This window comes from Erinaceus europaeus, chromosome 11 (assembly GCF_950295315.1).
Source record: "Erinaceus europaeus chromosome 11, mEriEur2.1, whole genome shotgun sequence".
Classification (NCBI taxonomy): Eukaryota; Metazoa; Chordata; class Mammalia; order Eulipotyphla; family Erinaceidae; genus Erinaceus; species Erinaceus europaeus.
Genome location: NC_080172.1, coordinates 32,179,799 through 32,199,189, shown reverse-complemented (window position 1 = coordinate 32,199,189; position 19,391 = coordinate 32,179,799). Strand labels below are relative to the sequence as shown.

At 43.3% G+C, this 19,391-nt stretch overlaps 1 protein-coding gene across 1 annotated transcript in view; it reads left to right on the top strand.

Annotated features, from left to right (window-relative positions):
• The first annotated feature begins 2,228 nt into the window (after positions 1 to 2,228).
• The window catches only part of FBXL17 (F-box and leucine rich repeat protein 17), a 577,742-nt gene continuing 560,579 nt past the window's right edge, over positions 2,229 to 19,391 (top strand). Inside the window, exon 1 of the mRNA XM_060201248.1 lies at positions 2,229 to 3,237. Coding sequence (XP_060057231.1) covers positions 2,230 to 3,237 — 1,008 coding nt within the window. The 5' untranslated portion in view covers position 2,229. The remainder of the gene's footprint in view (positions 3,238 to 19,391) is intronic.

Below are 19,391 nucleotides of genomic sequence, written 5' to 3'. Positions count from 1 at the left end.
CAGCCTCCTCACAATCCTTTAAATATGGGTGTCTTGGACTGGGGAGATAGCATAATAGGTATGCAAAGAGCCTTCTATCTAGACTTTGATGTCCCAGGTTCAATTCTAGCACCACAACCTGGTAGAGTTTAGCAGTGCTCTGGTAAAAAAGAAAAAAAAAGAAAGAAAAAGGGTCATTGGGAGCAATGGGTTCACCATACAGGTACCAAGCACCACCGATAATCCTGGTGGATGTGGTTGGTGTCACAGTGGATAAAGCATTAGAATTAGACTCTCAAGCATGAGGTCCCAAGTATGACCCCCAGCAGCAAATGTACCGGAGTGATGTCTCTCTCTCTCTGCCTTTCAAATAAATAGATAAATAAATCTTGAAAAAACAAAAACGAAAACAACCCTGGTGGGTAAAATAAATATGGGTGCCTTTTTATTGGCATATGTGAATTTCAAAAAGTATGTTACTAGAGAGGTAGAGAAAAGTTTTTGCTTTGAAGTGTATTTTAACAGTTCTTCAGTCATCGACCCCCCCCGTTTGAATTTTTAAACACATATTTTAAATGATAAAATTTACCATTTTGCCACAATAAATTATAGAGACAAATCTTTTTTAAAAATATTTTTTATTTTAGTGAGAGAGGTACAGACAGATACACACACAGAGATCAGAGCACTGTATTGCTCTGGCTTATGGTGGTGCTGGGGGACTGAACCTGGGGCATTAGAGCCTCAGGAATGAAAGTCTTTGCATAACCAATGTTTGTCTCCCCAGCCCTGATTGAGACAAATCTTTTGAGAACATGGTATTGCCTTTTTGGATTCTTTCCTCACCATCATCAATTCCTCATCCATAAATTACCAAATCCTAAAAGTTGCACAAAAAAAAGTCTATAAAGAAGTTCCTCAGCCATAACCCTACTTATTACTACAATGCCCTCAATTCATCCTTTCCAGAGACTCCCCCCTTTTTTGTCGTTGTCTCTCCTTATCCTCTCCTTTACACAACCAAGATCTTGCTCATCATCACTAAGCCTCCTTCAATTTCTCTGTTGAGAAAGCTATCCTTTCAGCGCAAGGCAGGACTCAGCTACTGTGTTCTCTGGTGTCATTATAGGGTTATCTATTGGAAAAATCTAACCCCTCTTTCCCACAGGGTCAATGGAGACTCTCATCATACAACAGGCACCAAATCATAATTTTATGAGTCTATATGATGGAATGCTGCAGGTGGAGGGTAGCTTGTTGCGTGGAGTGTTGGATGACTCAATAAGCCGAGCAAATAGCCTTCCTGCTGCCTACAGGGAATGGGATACATACCTTCGTTTTGAAAGAAAAGTTATGGAAAGTCTGTATCTGCCACAATCAACAAGTATGAAGACAGGTGGAGAAACTCGGCAGCCCGCCCTTGGCGTAAACAGAGTAGCGCAGCCAGGGGCCCTTCCGGCGGAACCGGGTTTTCAGCTCCCTGTGGCCTCGGTCTCGGAGCTGGAGGGGGGCGGGGGAAGAGCTGAGCGACGCGCGGCCAATGGCAGTTCTTGAACTTACACCTACAGACGTCAGCGCGGCTGTGCGAACGGATGTCACACAGCTGGCTCGGAAGCGTCTCCTCCCGTCCCAGGAAAGGGGCGTGAGGCCAGCAGTCTCCTTCAAACCTCAAGCGACGGGAGGGAGGGTCGAGGCCCGCTCCCCTCGGGCCCCGCATCTTCCCAGCAGCCGTCCTGGGTGAGCTGCCGTCTGGAGCCCGCGCCCCCGCCCCCGCCTGCCCCGAGCGCGCCCCCGTCGGCCCCGCCCCCATCGCGAGCGGCTTGCGCGCTCCCGAGGCTCCGGCTGTGTCGCGGGCGCGCGCGCCGCTGGCAGAGCCGCAGTTAAAATGGTCCGAGAAGGACCCGGCGTTTCCCCCGCCGCTGCACTGACTGACTAAGCCGACAAGCCAGGCTTGGACTGGTCACCCAGCCTACAGGCTCGTTCCCTCCGTCGCGACCCCAAAGCTCGCGCCAGTCGTTCTCCCGGCTTCCCTGGGCAAAGCATGTAGCCCCCTTCGGGCGTCGGGGCGGCCCGCAGCTGACGCCCACCCCCGCCCCCACCGTCGCGTGTGAGCCCGTGTGCACGTAGGGCGGGCGACCCCCGCCGCGGGTCCGGGGTCGAGCCAGCGAGCGGCCTGCCCCGCTGCCGGGAGCCCGCCTCTCTGGGCCTTCCTGTCTCCCCGTCCCAGTCCCCCTCCTCGGGGCCTTCTATATGGGCCACCTTCTCTCGAAGGAGCCGCGTAACCGCCCGAGCCAGAAGAGGCCTCGCTGCTGCAGCTGGTGCCGCCGCCGCCGCCCTCTGCTCAGGCTGCCCCGCCGGACCCCGGCCAAGGCGCCCCCCCAGCCGGCGGCGCCCAGGAGCCGGGACTGCTTCTTCCGCGGGCCTTGCATGCTCTGCTTCATCGTGCACAGCCCCGGCGCGCCCGCCCCCGCCGGCCTAGAGGAGGAGCCGCCGCTCTCGCCGCCGCCGCGGGACGGGGCCTTCGCCGCCGCGGCCGCCTCCTCGCAGCACCTTGCGCGGCGCTACGCGGCCCTGGCTGCCGAGGACTGCGCCGCCGCTGCCCGCCGCTTCCTGCTCTCCTCGGCCGCCGCTGCCGCCGCCGCCGCCTCGGCCTCGGCCTCGTCGCCCGCCTCCTGCTGCAAGGAGCTGGGGCTGGCCGCGGCCGCCGCCTGGGAGCAGCAGGGCCGGAGCCTGTTCTTAGCCAGCGTGGGGCCTGTGCGTTTCCTGGGGCCGCCCGCCACCGTGCAGCTCTTCCGGGGGCCCACGCCGCCGCCGCCGCCGGCCGAGTCCCCCACGCCCCCCGAGATGGTGTGCAAGCGGAAGGGAGCCGGGGTTCCCGCCTGCACCCCTTGTAAGCAGCCCCGCTGCGGTGGCGGGGGCTGCGGCGGCGGCGGGGGCGGCGGGGGCGGGTCTGCGGGGGGAGGCGCTTCTCCGCCGCGGCCCCCAGACGCGGGCTGCTGCCAGAGCCCCGAGCAGGCGCCGCAGCCGCTCTGTCCCGCGCCCTCGTCTCCAGCCCCGGAAGGTGCCCCGGCAGAGGCCGGCGGGGACGCTGCCCGAGCTGGGGGCACCGCCCCCTCGCCCGCCCCGCAGCAGCAGCAGCCGCACGAATGCGGTGACGCGGACTGTCAGGAGCCCCTAGACAATCTCTGCGACTGCCCCCGGGAGCCGCCCCCCGAAACCCCAGACATCAACCAGCTGCCGCCGTCCATCCTGCTCAAGGTGGGTCTGCGCTAGGGGCGCTGCGACGCCCCCCCCCCCCGGTCCCGGCCCCCACCTCGGAGTCTGTCTGTCCGGCTTCTCCTCCTACCCCCTCACCCGTGGCAGGAGCGGCCTGGGGCTGGGGGGTGGGGTGGGTCCGGGGAGCCCAGGAGGTGATGCTTATGGCCTAGTTTTGAAGTAGAAAAACTTGGAGTCTACCGAGTGACTTTAGCCTGTGGTTTGTTAGGCGTAATTCAGGATTTAGGAATCATTAGGTTCCCAGTTTAGAAACTATTTGTAGGTTTTACGATATATTTACATTTCTTGGTTAAGATTTATGTTAGTACTTGAAAGTCTTGTAACACTTCCAGGTTTGTTTGTGGCTAATTGATGTCATTATCCGTTGACTTTCTTTGAGCATTTATTGTGATCTGATTCTGTCCCAAAGCTTGGTACACACAGGCTCTCATTTCCTCCTCCGTGAGATAAGTACCAGCATTTTCAATCAAGACTTTGGTTTCAGTGCTGTGTGTCTGCAGTGTAGGCTCGCAGGCAGAAATGGTCTTTGAGTTTAGGGAGTTCACAGCCTAGTGAAGGGCTTGAATGACTTGTCCGAGGTCACATGGCAGAGCATGGGGCCGAATTGTGACTAGGGAATTAGACTGATGATTTGAAATTTATTTTTGTTTAAGCTCAACTGTATCGCCACCGTGCATTTTAACCCTTTTACAAGAAGGCACACATTTACCTGAAGGTAAGGACAGGTAGGGGTGAGTGTGTGTCCAGAGCACTGTGCAGGGGATTGAACCTGGGACTTTGGTACCTCCGGTGTGGAAGGCTTTTTGCATAACCACTAGGCTATCTCCCCAGCCCCAGATTTTGTTGTTGTTGTTGTTGTTATACAGGTAAGTGAAGAAGGGGTAGATGTCCTGTGGCAACTTTATTACACTTTGAACTACTCAGTAAAATTTTGCTGACTTTGGTGACAACTTAGTAAGTTAGTTTTCCTCTTCCCCATCACCTCAGCCTTTTCTGGAGCTTAAAAAATACAGACTTCTATTTAAGACCAGTCCCCCCCCCCTCAATTTCTAGATAAGAATTTTTTTAAAAATCTTTATTTATTTATTGGATAGAGACAGAAATTGAGAGGGGAGGGGAGATGGAAAGGGGGAGAGACACTGCTTCACCACTCATGAAGCTTTCCCCTTTCAGGTGGGGACCAGAGGCTTGAACCTGGGTCCTTGCACACTGTAATGTGTGCGCTCAACCAGGTGCGCCACTGCCTGGCCCTTTGGAAACTTTTTTTTTTTTAATTTTATTTATTTTCCCTTTTGTTGCTCTTGTTGTTTTTATTGTTGTTGTAGTTATTATTGTCGTCGTTGTTAGGCCAGAGAGAAATGGAGAGAGGAGGGAAAGACAGATGGGGAGAGAAAGATAGACAGACACCTGCAGACCTGCTTTACTGCCTGTGAATTGACTCCACTGCAAGTGTGGAGCCGGGAACTTGAACCGTATCCTCAGTTGGTCCTTGCGCTTTGTGCCACTTGCGCTTAACCCACTGTGCTACCGCTCAACTCCCTTTTTAAAAAAATATTTATTTTTCCCTTTTGTTACCCTTGTTGTTTTTACTGTTGTATTTATTATTGTTGTTATTGATGTCATTGTTAGGACAGAGAGAAATGGAGAGAGGAGGGGAAGACGGGAAAGAAAGACACCTGGAGACCTGTTTCACTGCCCTTAAAGCGACTCCCCCACTCGAACTTGCCCTTGTGCTTTGCGCTATGCGCGCTTAAGCACCCACTGTGCTACCATCCGACTCCCGAGGACTCTTTTAAGTCGATAAGAAATGTTTGTATCCTGGCTTTGGGATTTTTTTTTTTCACACTACACTACGAATCCACTGCTCCTGGAGGCCATTTTTCCCATTTTTGTTGTCCTTGTTTTTGTGGTTGTTGTTGTATAGGGTAGAGAAAAATCGAGAGAGGAGGGGTACACAGAGAGGAGGGCAGAGAAAGGTAGATACTTGCTGACCTGTTTCACCACTTGAAGTGCCCCCCCCCCCCCCGGGGGTGTTTTTTTTTTTTTTTCGCCTTTCTACAGGTCATGTTTCTAGTGAGAACTGGAGGTATTTGCTTGGAGAAGAGAAGACTCAAGGACCTATGAAAGTAGATATGTTAGGAATTTTTAGAAGGGTTGTTGCATAGAGAGGCTACACAGTCATGTTCCCCAACAGCATTAGTAGTTTGTGTTTCTTTTAAGATTAATGAGAGAGGGGGGAGGGCATTGATGACAGAGACACACAGCTTCACTCTGGCAGTTGTGGTTGAAATGAAGACATCACGTTTTGAGAGTCCAGTGCTCTAGCACCACCCAGGCCATGGGTCAGATTTAATGCTTATATACAAATTGCTACATCTTTTAAAAAATTTTTTAAAAATATTTATTTTTAAAAATTAAAAAAAAAATTATTTCCTTTTGTTGCCCTTGTTGTTTTATTGTTGTAGTTATTATTGTTGTTGTTAGTGATGTCATTGTTATTGGATAGGACAGAGAGAAATGGAGAGAGGAGGGCAAGATAGAGAGAGGGAGAGAAAGATAGACACCTGCAGACCTACTTTACCACTTATGAAGCGAATCCCCTACAGGTGGGGAGCTGGGGGCTTGAACCAGGATCCTTACTTGGTCTTTGGGCTTTGTGCCATGTGCGCTTAACCCGCTGCGCTACCTACCGCCCAACTCCCGCTACATCTTTTTTAGTAATAAGTTATAATAGTTATGGACAGGGCAGAGTGGAGGGGAGAGTTTGGGAGAGAAATGTGAAGCAGTGTGATTTAAAGCCTTTTTTTTTTTTTTAATGAAAAGCTTCTATACTTTCCCAGGTATGGTGAAAGCAAAATTATTTCTGTGATACTTTAGAGATAGAATCTCACTACAATAACTTTCATTTTATATTATATTTTTATGTAGGAAAATGTAAATAAAGCTTTAAAATAATGAAGGTAAAGAAATGTTCACCAGGGGCTGGGTAGTAGTGGTGGTAGTGCACTGGGTTAAGTGCACATAGTACGAAGTGCAAGGACCCATGCAAGGATCCCAGTTCAAGCCCCCCGCTCCCTACCTACAAGGGGGTTGCTTCGCAGGCTGTGAAGCAGGTCTGCAGGTGTCTGTCTTTCTCTCCTCCCTCTCAATTTCCCCCTCCTCTCTCAATTTCTCTCTGTCCTATCTAATAAATTGGAAAAAAAATAAAAAAGGCCACCAGGAGCAGTGGATTCATAGTGTAGGCACTGAGCCCCAGCTATAACCTTGGAGGCAAAATAAATAAATAAATAAATATAAATAAATGTTTACCTATGCCCTCCCATCTATCAATTTTATTTTTTCTCCACATTTAATTTAACTTGAAAATGTTTTATTTATAGGATAGAGACAGAGAAATCTAGAGAGAAGGGTGAGATAGGGAGAGGAGGAGAGAGGGACCTGTAGCACTGCTTTAAGATTTGAGAAGCTTCTCCCCTGCAGGTGGACTTGGGGTCTTGAACCTTGGTCTGTGCGCATTATAATACATGCATTCTACTAGATGCCTCACTGCCTGTCCCTAATTTAACCTTTGTTATCCGATTTAGCTTGTTCTTCTGGCCCTGTACTAGTTAGTAGCCACTAGTGGCAGTTTAAGGTGTTTATAATAAAATAAAATTTAAATTCAGTTTCTTAATTATACTGGTTACATTTCAGAGATCAATAGTTACATGTGGCCAGAGCTATGTAGTATTGAACTGTTGAACTGTAGAGATTCAGACCATTTCTGTAAACTTTCTTATTTTTCTAAATTACCTTAAAAAGGAGAAATAATGATTTGTAAGACAGTTATTGTCACGTGAGTACAATTCTTCTCCCCTCCCCTCCCCTCCCCTCCCCTCCCCTCCCCTCCCTTCTCCTCTCCTCTCCTCTTCCCTTTTCTTTCCTTTTCTTTTCTTTTCTTTCTTTTAACTAGAGCCCTGATAAGCTTTGGTTTATGGTGGATGGTGGTGTGGGGGAATTGAACCTGGGACTTTGGAGCCTCAGGCATGAGGGAGGATCCTTTTGCATAACCATTATGCTATCTACCCCTGCGCCATGAGTACAGTTTCTTACCTCTCCATGATATATGCCTGTGCACCATACCCACCACCAGCTGACCTCCTTGTTCACTATCATGTAATACCCATTTGACATCCTCTTACCTCCTTTAAAATTATTATATAGGCATATTTTAGTTATATTTCAAAGGGTTTGTGTCTATACTATTTTTTTTTCCTTCCCCCCCCCCCAGCCTGAAATCTGATATGCAGGTAGATCCAAGTTATTGTCTTGGGAGATGATGTCATTGCTAGAAAAAGGACCAGAATGCTGGATCAGGGAAGAGAATAGCTCCCAAATATGGGAAAGGGGTATAAATGTTGTTGACTGTAAACCCCATCGATTTGATGTGATTTGGGACCCATATTTAGCTATCTACTAGCTATCTACAAAGTGGAGACCCCTTAACTCTGCACTATTCCAGCCTTTAGGTTCGTGATTAATCAACAATTTGTTTGGCGCTGTATATTAACTCTCTTTTCAGCCACCAGGTTCCAGATGCTAGCATGATGCCAAACGGACTTCCCTGGGCAGAGGACCACACCAATGTGTCCTGGAGCTCAATTCCCCAGAACCCTGCCCCACTAGAGAAAGAGAGAGGCAGGCTGGGAGTATGGATCGACCTGTCAATGCCCATGTTCAGTGGGAAGCAATTACAGAAGCAGACCTCCCACCTTCTGCATCCCACAATGACCTTGGGTCCATATTCCCAGAGGGTTAAAGAATAGGAAAGCTATCAGGGGAGGAGATGGGATATGGAGTTCTGATGCTGGGAATTGTGTAGAGTTGTACTCCTCTTATCCTATGGTTTTTGTCAGTGTTTCCTTTTTATAAATAAAAAAAATATATATATATAGTATATAGGGTGGGGGTAGACAGTATAATGGTATGCAAAGAAACTCTCATGCCTGAGGCTCTGAAGTTCCAGGTTCAATCCTCCACATCACCACACACCACCACAAGTCAGAGCTGAGCTGTGTTCTGGTAAAATAATAATAAGTAAATAAATAAATACTTAAAAAAATAGTATATATACCCGATGTGCTTAACCATTCATCTGTTGTTAGACATTTGGGTTGTTTCTAAAATTGACCTATTAACAGATAGTGCTACTGTGTACTGTGATCATAGGTGTGCATGAAACTCTTTTTTTTTGCTCCTGGAGGCCATTTTTTCATTTTGTGGCCCTTGTTGTTATCCTTGTTGTTGTTGTTATTGCCATTGCTGCTCTTGTTGGATAGGACAGAGAGAAACTAAGAGAGGAGGGGAAGACAGAGGGGGAGAGAAAGATAGACATCTGCACACCTGCTTCACCACTTGTGAAGTGCCCACCTTCCCACAAGTGGGGAGCCAGGGCCCCGAATGGGGATTCTTGAGCCAGTCTTTGTGCTTTGTGCTATGTGCGCTTAACCTGCTGCACTACTTCTTGGCCCCCAGCATGGGTCTCTGACTAAGTGTTTAGTGTGCTTTGGATAAAGTCCTAAGAGAGTAATTGCTGAATTGAATGGCAGGTCCATTTCCAAAGTTCTGAGGAACTATATAAACCTTTATACATTTTTCATAAATGATACCAAAATGTTCTTTAGTTTTATTATTGTCTAATACTGTGATAGAATAATTCCCTTGTTTTTAGTTTGTATATGGGCTTCTTTTATTATATTAAATTTTATTATTAGTTAGTTTTCTCTGGGGCTTGGGGACAGCATGATGAATCCACCGTTCCTGGCAGCCTTTTTTTTTTTTTTTTCTTTTTCCTCTCCTCCTTTTCTTCTTTTTCCTTCTTTCTTGTCCTCCTCCTTTTTCTTCTCCTCCTCCTCTCTCCTTCTTCCTCTTCTTTTTTTATGGAGACAGAGATTTAGAGGGAAGCGGGTAGGAACCAGGGGTTTGAACTTGGGTCCTGGTGCATGGTAATGTGTGTGTTCTGCAGGATGTCCCACCACCTGGCCTCCTGCTTTCTATATTATTAACTGCTATATTGTATTCCATATATATATGTAATGTGTGATATTGCATATTTTTTCTGTATTGTGTGATTAATTTATTGCTGCTACAGTTATAGTAGATTTTATTTTTTATTGTGCATCTGGGGCCTTACACCTGCTAGTTTTGCTTCTCTGGACTGCTTTTTCATTCAAATAGAGCAGCGGAGAGGCATGTTTAGCTCTCAGATCAAAATAATTAGTTCTGACTTCACCAAGGTTCACTGGTGGGACTTGAAATTTAATAAAGCTTGGAGTTTTTTTTTAAAAATAACTACTTAAGTGTTAATTTTTAAGTTGATAATTTTGTATGAGCTGTGAATGATACTATAAATATCCAAATGGCCTTTGGCAGAAAAAAGTTGCCCTTCCCCTGTGAGGATGAGATAGAGAAAGGGTGAGATAGCACAGCATTAGAACTTTCTCCAGTGCCATAGCATGTAATGCCAGAGTTTGAACCTGGGCCATGTGCATGACTAGGTACACACACTACTTGGTGAGCTATGTTTTTAGCTTATTAGATGTTTTCTTTTCTTTTTTTAAAAATATATATATTAAAGATTTTTTTTATTTATGAGAAAGATAGGAGGAGACAGAAAGAACCAGACATCACTCTGGTACATGTGCTGCTGGGGATCAAACTTGGGACCTCATGCTTGAGAGTCCAAAGCTTTACCACTGTGCCACCTCCTGGACTACAATTAGATGTTTTCTATACCTGTGGGGCCATATATATATATATGTGTGTGTATTAAAATATTTATTTATTTTGGATAGAGATAGCAAAAATTAAGAGGGGAGGTTAAGAGGGAGAGAGACAGACTGCAGCACCGTTTCACCACTTGTGAAGCTTTTCCCTGCAGGTGGGGACCTTGGGCTTGAATCTGGGTCTTTGTACATAGTAATGTGTGCACTCAACCAGGTGCGCCACCACCTGTCTTCTGGAATCATGTTTTGCTAGAATAGATTTTAAGAGTGGCATTTCATGGTTGAAGAATTTAGAAAGTTATTTCTAACAGCAGGAACTATGCAAAAAGTTCTTTATTGAAGTAGTGAGCTTTATTGGAAATTATAATTAAGTAACTAGAATAGGAAAAGACCTTTGAGAATATCTGGTCTTATTCATAAATAAAGAACTGTGAGAAGTACAGTGGCTTATTCTATAACACATTATTTGTTTATTTATATTAGTTATTTAATATAGATTTACAAGATTATAAGATAATAGGGGTATAATTATATACTGTTTTCACTACCAGAGTTCTTTGTCTCCATTCCCTTCATTGGAAACTGCAGTAGTTCTCCCAAGGTCACAGGTATAGCTTGTCTTTATATCTTTTTATCTATCATTTTTTTAATATTTATTTTTTTCTTTTGTTGCCCTTGTTTTTTTATTCTTGTAGTAGTTATTATTGTTGTTATTATTGATTTTGTTGTTAATATTGTTAGATAGGACAGAGAAAAATGGAGAGAGGAGGGGAAGATAGAGGTGAAGTGACTCCCCTGTGAAGCGACTCCCCTGCAGGTGGGGAGCCGGGGGCTGGGATCCTTATGCCGGTCCTTGCGCCTTGTGCCACGTGCTTAACCTGCTGCACTACCACCTGACTCCCTATATATCCATTTTTTAAATTTTTATTACTAGAGCACTAATCAGCTCTGGCTTGTGGTGGTGCAGGGGATTGAACCTGCGACTTCAGAGCTTCAGACATGAGAGCCTCTTTTCTTAACCATTATGCTATCTACCCCTGCCCAGTTTGCCTCATTTTCAGTGATGGGATAAACACAAGATTCCTGGTGACAGACACTTTGGGTCCTGGTAGAATTGGGGTTCAGAGCTCTCTGATCATCTGTCCCTCTGGGAGTATGGACCAAAATTCTTTTTTGAGTGCAGATGGTAGAGTTCTGTCTTCTGTAATTGCTTCTCTGCTGGACACGGGTGTTGGAAGGTCCATCCGTAACCCCATTCTGTTTCTTTCTTTTCCTAGTGGAATAGAGCTCCGAGGAGGTGGGGTTCTAGGGCACATTGGTGAGGTCATCTGCCCAGGAAGGTCAGGATGGAATCATAGTAGTATCGGCAACTTGCTGGTAGAAATGTGCTTTATACAGCATGACAAAATGTATATTAAGTAGGAATCAAAAAGTGGGAATAGATCCCATGAGAATAGGGATCTTAGGGTGGCAAGAGGGTAGGAAGCCTATTTTAGGTATGATCCTAGGTGCCCATGACTTTAGTAATTTTTGCTGAAGCTTGACAGTTAACATGGAGGTGTAATAAACATATTGTCTGGAAAGATGGTGCCAGAGTTGAGAATAGGAGACGAAGCTGATCAGGGCAGAGAGTAGATCCCAAACATAAAGAAAATATATAAATACAATTAAGTGTTTACCACATCGACCTGACCTGTGGCCCATATGTATTCATATATTTAGGATAGGAGTCAAAGAAACTGCTGAGTTCCTTGTCAGACTGAGCTCAAAGTCCATGGTCATAGCTGGGAACATTCTAGGCTGCACTCATTTCAGGTCTAGTCTTTCTTGAGTGACAGAGTAGGTTGACCTAGCCTCCCTTTGGAGAGTTGGGCAGTTCTTAACCATAATAATCACTTTAGATTAGTGGATGGTAGACCCTGGGCTAGAAAGCAGGTCAGTATTTCCAGAGTAGAGATCTTTTCAACATACTGTGTAAGAGGGCTTGAATGATCTCTCAGAGACTTCATTAAAGAGATTCTTGAACTGTCTGGGAGCTAAGACAGATAACTTCCAAACAATTATGAGTCAGAGGCTAATTTTATAGTTGGGTCTGTAGTGTTGAATTGTGGTCTTTAAATATAGAAATTTGAGAAGCTGGGAATGACTTTTAAAAGGTCATCTTTGGTAATAGCATTTTCTTAAGTACTTAGTAACCTGTTCAAAGTCAGTCTCTACTGGTTAATTGATATTGTTTATTAATGTGATCCATATGTGTTTTGGATCATGTTAACAAGCTAACATTTATAACATTAAGCCGCTATAACTGTTGCTTTTTATAACTTTAAGCAATCCTACCTGTTGATACCACAAATAGATTTTTATAAGGTAGAACCATTATACAATGATTTATTATCACATAATAGAATATTTTAGGTTGTTGCTATTTGAGTAATTGAGTATTTTGTAATTCAATACTTAAATTTTAGAGATTTTTCTTTTTTTTTAAAGTATTTATTCCCTTTTGTTGCCCTTATTGTTTTATTGTTGTAGTTATTATTGATGTCATTGTTGGATAGGAAACAGAGAGAAATCGAGAGGAGGGAAAGACAGGGGAGAGAAAGATAGACACCTGCAGACCTGCTTCACCACCTGTGACGCGACTCCCCTGCAGGTGGGGAGCCAGGGGCTCGAACCAGGATCCTTACTTGGTCCTTGCGCTTTGAGCCATATGCACTTAACTTGCTGTGCTACTGGCCGACTCCCAATTTTAGAGATTTTGTTTGCTATATGTATACATATATTACTTTCTGTCAGAAAAACCATTTCTTTTCAAAGGAAACTTGGCAAAAGATCCAAAATTTATCACCATTATAAGAAAATACCTTCCCTGGTATTAAATCTTACACACAGTAATTTTTTTTAAACTTTATTTGTTAATGAGAAAGAGAGAGCACTAGAGTATCACTCTGGCACTTAGGTTGCTGGAGGTCAAACTCAGGATCTCAAATGAGTGTTCACCACCCTCTAAACTGTGCCACCTTCCAGACTAATACATAGCGTTTCACGAGTACTTGGTTTCCAGTACCATACTGCCTCTAGAATCTGTGCCTATGAAATTCCAAGTTGGTTTTGGATAACTTCCTTCCTTTCTTCTTTTCCTTCCTTCTTTCCTTCCTTTCTTGAATCTATTGCTTCTGTGGCCATTTGTTCCCCATTTTATTGGGTAGGACAGAAAGGAATTTAGAGCAGAGGGTGAGATAGAGAGGAAGAAAGATAGATACCTGCAGACCTGCTTTGCCACTTGTGAAGTGTCTCTCCACAGGTGGGGAGCCAGGGATTGTTGCACAGGTCCTTGTGCTTAATACTGTGAGCACTTAACCAGGTGTACCACCACCCAGCCCCCAGTTTTAATAATTTCTAAATTAGAATGTCCTTTGGAAGGTTAGGTTAAAGATTTTTCTTTGCTGAAGGATGCCAAATAGTATTCACTAACTTAATTAGGCTACCAAAAATGTGAGATTCCCTTTCTTTCTTTCTTTCTTTCTTTCTTTCTTTCTTTCTTTCTTTCTTTCTTTCTTTCTTTCTTCTTTCTTCTTTCTTTCTTTCTTTCTTTCTTTCTTTCTTTCTTTCTTTCTTCTTTCTTCTTTCTTTCTTTCTTTCTTTCTTTCTTTCTTTCTTTCGGCAGAAATTGAGAGGGGAGGGGAAAGTAGAGAGGTAGAGAGAAAGAGACATCTGGTGGTCCTGGAGGTGGCGCAATGGATAAAGCATTGGGCTCTCAATTGTGAGGTCCCTGAGTTCAATTCCTGGCAGCACATGTACCAGAGTGATATCTTGTTCTTTCTTTCTCTCCTCCTATCTTTCTCATGAATAAGTAAACCAAATCTTGAGAGGGGGGGAAGGGGGAGAGACACCCCTGACACCAACACCTACAAATCTGCCTCACCACTCAGAAAGCATCCCCCTCTGCAGGTGGGGACCTGGAGCTGGAGCCCAGGTCCTTGCATATGTTCAACCGGTTTTACCACTGCCCAGCTCCAAGATTTGTTTTCTCTTCATTTAAGAAGTTTATAAACTTTGGTGCCATGTAATGAGTAGCTGTCCAGGGTATATACAAGTTGGGCTACTAGTTTTACAAATGATAGATAATGTGGGGAATATAAGTGAAGGCAAATATGAAAATGTTTAACTTTAGTATAATAGTTTCTTAAAATATTGCATGATATTGACTAAATATCCTAATTTATCCTTATCAGGAGTCTCCTCTTAGTCTTGGAGCCTAAGTGGGATGGTAAGCACATGCATGTAGAAAGAAGGAGCTAGCTCCATTGATTTAAGATTGTTTAGTTACATGTATATATGGGTATTCTTTATTTCTTCTCACTGAGAGGGCTTTGATCAGCAATATTCAGTTGAATGTAACAATTTAGTGACTAGATCATAGCTATTAAGTACAGTTCACAATTAAGAGGAGTCAGATTTTATTGGAGAAATGGTTGATTTCTGGTCTGGGATTAGGAAAGTACAAAGAACAGTGGACATGTCAGACTGTAATTTTTAATTACTTAATTTATTATTAGATAGAGACAGAGAAATTGAGAGGAGAGGGGAAGACAGAGAGAGGGACAGAGACAGAGAGACACCTACAGTCCTGCCTCATCACTCATGAAACTTTCCCCTTGCAGGGGCTTGAACTGGGGTCCTTGTAAATTGTAATGTGAGCATTTAACCACTGCCTGGCCTTAAATGTAATGTTTCATAGTATTGCTTTTTCAGTGCTCTCTGTCTGTCTGTATCTGTCTATCAATCTAATCTAATCAGTGCTTCTTGCATTATATGACATATATTTTACTGGATGATCTTTTCTTGCAGCACTTAGCTTTTAATAAATTGTTAAAAAATATTTTAAGGGGCTGGCAGACACACTCAATAGAGTTCTCATTTTACCATGCTCAAGATCCTAGATTCAAGCCCCTAGTTCCCACCTCTAGGGAGGAAGCCTCATAATAAGTGGTGGAACAGTGTTGCTGCTGTCTCTCTTTTCTCTCCTCTCATCCTCTCTATTATTGTATCATAATTAAAGAGAAAAAGGGAGCAGTTTAGGAGATGGCACAGTGGATAAAGCCTTGGAGTATTAGGCATGGAGCTCCTGAGTTCAGTCCCCAGCAGTACATGTACCAGAGTGATGCTCTGATTTTCTTTCCTCTTTTCTATCACTCTCACTGATAAATAAAATCTTAAAAGTGGAAAAAATGGCTTCCATGCACAGTGGAGTGATCATATTGGCACTTAGCCCCATGGATAATGCTGATGGCAATAAATAAATAAAGTGAAATTTTAATTGTAGATGAAGAAATCTGTACTTTTTAGAATCTATACTTTGTAGCTATATGATTAGAAAACTATCAGAATTTTGTCTGTTTTTATAAACAGTGATGATTTCAGCAGATTATAGAGCATTTTTAAATTAGCAAGTATTTGATATAAATGTAAATAATATTAAGAGAGAGACAAGCTTGGTATATGTATGAAAAATTGAAAAGAGCAGGCAGATTGATCTTAGATGAAACAGCTTCCAGAACAGTTAATTCTGAGATGTCAGAAAGTATTTATCTGACTCCCTAGGATATTATCTACTAAGTACTTAGTACTTAACTGTTTAGTAATTAATACTGTAGATATTATCTACTTAGTGCTATAATAACCTCACTAAAATGTAAGACTGTGTATATTTTCAAACAGCAACTCAAAGGAAGTTGATAGAAATATAGACCTCATGGCCTTTGAAAAACAGCTCCACTGATGTATTAAGGGGAGACAGAGAGGGAAAGAGACAAAGACAAACCTGCAGCACTACTTCATCACTCGCAGAGCTTTCCCCCTGCCGTTGGGGACCGGGGGCTTGAACCCAGGTCCTTGAGCATTGTAATGTGTGCTCAACAGAGCACACATTACACCACCCACCCTCCCTCCCCCATTTAAATTTTCTAATTTGATTTTTTTTTAAATTTATTTTATTTTTTTGAATTTATTTATTTATTATCTTTGTTTATTGGATAGAGACTGTCAGAAATTGAGAGGGTAGGGGAGATAGAGAGGGGGGAGATAGAGAGGGAGAGAGAAAGAGAGACACCTGCAGCCCTGCTTCACCACTTGCAAAGCTTTCCTTCTGCATGTGGGGACCAGGGGCTGGAACCCGGGTCCTTGTGCACTGTAACATGTGCGCTCAACCAGGTGCACCACCACTCGGTCCCCAATTTGATTGTTAATAAATGAATACAGTTGTGGAGGTGTGCACCACTTCCATTGTGCTTTTTGCAATTCATTCTTATTCCTGCCCCTGCTGCCAAGGAACATTGACCTGCTTTTTGCCTCTATAGTTTTGTCTCTTCTGGAAATTTTATATAAGTGGCACTCACTATACAGTATGCAGTTGGAAATGCTGTATTGCATCTTTACAATCTTTTTTAATGACTGAAAAACCTTTTTTAGCCTCTTGACAGGTCTTGTTGATAGCAGTTTTGCCCAAGAGGATATTCACAGAGAATCTTGTGCGCCTGAGGTGATTGTACTTTTAAACTTTTCCAAAAGACTTGATCTCTACTTTTTGTCACTCTTTCACTTCTCCGTGGCAGCAGTCAATTTGCAAGGGTATCTGTCAATTCCAGCCGCTAGAGCATGGCTGTGGGGGCAGTTTGAGGTTCAGTCATCAAAGTTCTTCATAGTGACCACTTTATGTTTACTGTAGTGTACAACTTAGATCAGTGCCAACTTTCTGAGTTTCTTGAGCTTGCCCATTTTGACAAATACCACTTTGGCTTATGCTAGAAAAGTTGTGTTGCATATTTAATTCCTCTTTATCATAATGCCTGACACACAACCAGTTCACTTATTTACAGATTTGTGTTCTCTTCAGTCTTTGAGCTAGTTTTCTTCTTTCTGTCTTCATTTATTGAAAAGTCACCCAGCTTTACCGGACACTATCTACTCTTTAAAACTAATGAACAGATTTCATGCTTTAGTGTCTCTCACAGAAACTAGGATACATGGGCACAGATGTTGGTTAAATGAGTTGATAGTATGGGAAAATAGTTATTTTTTGAGGAGTGAGGTTATGGATGAAATAACATTTTTTTTCAAGTTTTTTTGTTATTGTTGATAGGGAGAATTTTTTACAAATTTTTTTATTTATAAAAAGGAAGCATTGATAAAACCATAGAATAAGAGGGGTACAACTTTGCACAGTTCCCACCACCAGACCCTCTGTATCCCATCCCCTCCCCTGATAGCTTTCCTATTCTTTAACCCTCTGGGAGTATGGACCCAAGATCATTGTGGGATGCAGAAGGTGGAAGGTCTGGCTTCTGTAATTGCTTCCCTGCTGAACATGGGCGTTGACAGGTCGATCCATACTCCCAGCCAGACAGAGAGAATTTGAGAGAAAGAAGAGATAGAGATGGAAAGAGAAAGAGGCACCCTCAACACTGCTTTACTGTTTGTAAAGCTTCTTCCCTGCAGGTGGGGACCATGGGCTTGAGCCTGGGTTCCTGTACATGGTAATGTGTGCTACTACCTGGTCCCTGAAACAACATTTTAAAGACGAAAGAAAAGCAGGGATATTTAAACATGTATTGGTTACATATTTTTGTTTGACAAATTACATCAGCACTTAGCATTTTAAAACCACAAACATTTATTATTTCAAAATTTTTGTGTAAACCCATTTGCAACTTAGCTGGGCTTCTATAATCCAGGGTCTGTAATGAAGATCTTGACTAAGGTTCAAGAATTCTTGGTCTGGAGTTGGGCGGTAGTGCAGCGGGTTAAGCTCGCAAAGTGCAAGGACCGGCTGAAGGATTCCAGTTCCAGCCCCCAGCTCCCCACCTGCAGCGGGGTGGCTTCACAGGCGGTGAAGCAGGTCTGCAGGTGTCTTTCTCTTCCCCTCTGTCTTCCCCTCCTTTCTCCATTTCTCTCTGTCGTATCCAACAACGACAACATCAATAACAACAATAACTACAACAACAATAAAAAAAAACGAGCAACAAAAGGGAAAATAAATAAATAAAATATTAAAAAAAATTCTTGGTCAAACTTATTTACATGGTTTTTGGCAGACCTTAAGACTTGCCATACTATTTGGATATATATATTCCCTTTTGTTGCCCTTGTTGTTTTATTATAGTTATTCTTGTTTTCTTCATTGTTGAATAGGACAGAGCGAAATGGAGAGAGGAGGGAAAGACTGAGGAGGGGAGAGAAAGGCAGACACCTGCAGACCTGCTTCACTGCCTGTGAAGCGACTCCATGCGCTTAACCCGCCACGCTATTGCCCGACTCCCACTGTTTGGCCTTCTTTAGAGGATTCCTTACCACATGACAACTTCCCCACCCCAGAATAGAAGCCACATTTTTTTTCAACCTGATCTGGTCCTTGCGCTTTGCGCCATGTTTGCTTAACTCGCTGTGCTGCCCCCCCCTTGTGACTTTTCCAGTCTTTACTAGCTACGTAATTTTGAGCAAATTACCTAACCTCTGTGTAATTCAATTTGTCTTTTAAAAATGAGGATAATATGACTGGAGAAGACAGCATAATGGTTATGCAAAAGACTTTTGACACCTGAGAGTCTGAGGTCCTAGGTTCAATCCCTAGCACCATCATAAGCCAGCACTGCGTGGTCCTCTGGTATCTCTCTGTACTTTTCTCTGTATCTCTGTCATTAAAATAAAAATATTTTTAAATGAGGATAATGTGTTTATCTGATAAAGTTACTGTGAGAATGAAAAGATAATAGAACTAGTTTTTGAAACAGTATCTAAAATCAAGTTTAGTAGTATATAAATTATTTCTGTCATAAATACTTTCTAAAATGATTTAATGTATGTAAGCTAGAATCTTTAGCATTGTAAAAATCTTTAATCTTGGTAAAACAACTATCTTACCCTCATATTGAATGTTCCTTCAGCATGGATTTATTAAGTAAAAAATATACATATTAATTGTCTAGTGAAACATATACTACTCGTGATGACTAAAACCTCTGTACAACATTCTAAAAAGTAATTACTTCAGGATTCCAAAAGACTTATCTGATGCAGTGGAAAGGTGAGTGAATACTTTAAAAATGACTGACAGCATGAGTTTCCTGAGATTTTGCTTTTAACCTTGTAGCATGCAGATGAATGTAGTCACTGTACAGAAGAGCACAGTAGGCAAAACAGAAATGCAGAAAGCAATCTTTCTAGACAAAGGAACAAGAAAACAGGCCTCAGCATAAAAGCGAATATGAAGAAAGTCCTCATTTTAGGGTTTCATTCCTTTTCTTAATTTTTTTCTTAAGTTTTTAAAAATTTTTTTTCCCCTTTTGTTGCCCTTGCTGCTTAATTGTGTTGTAG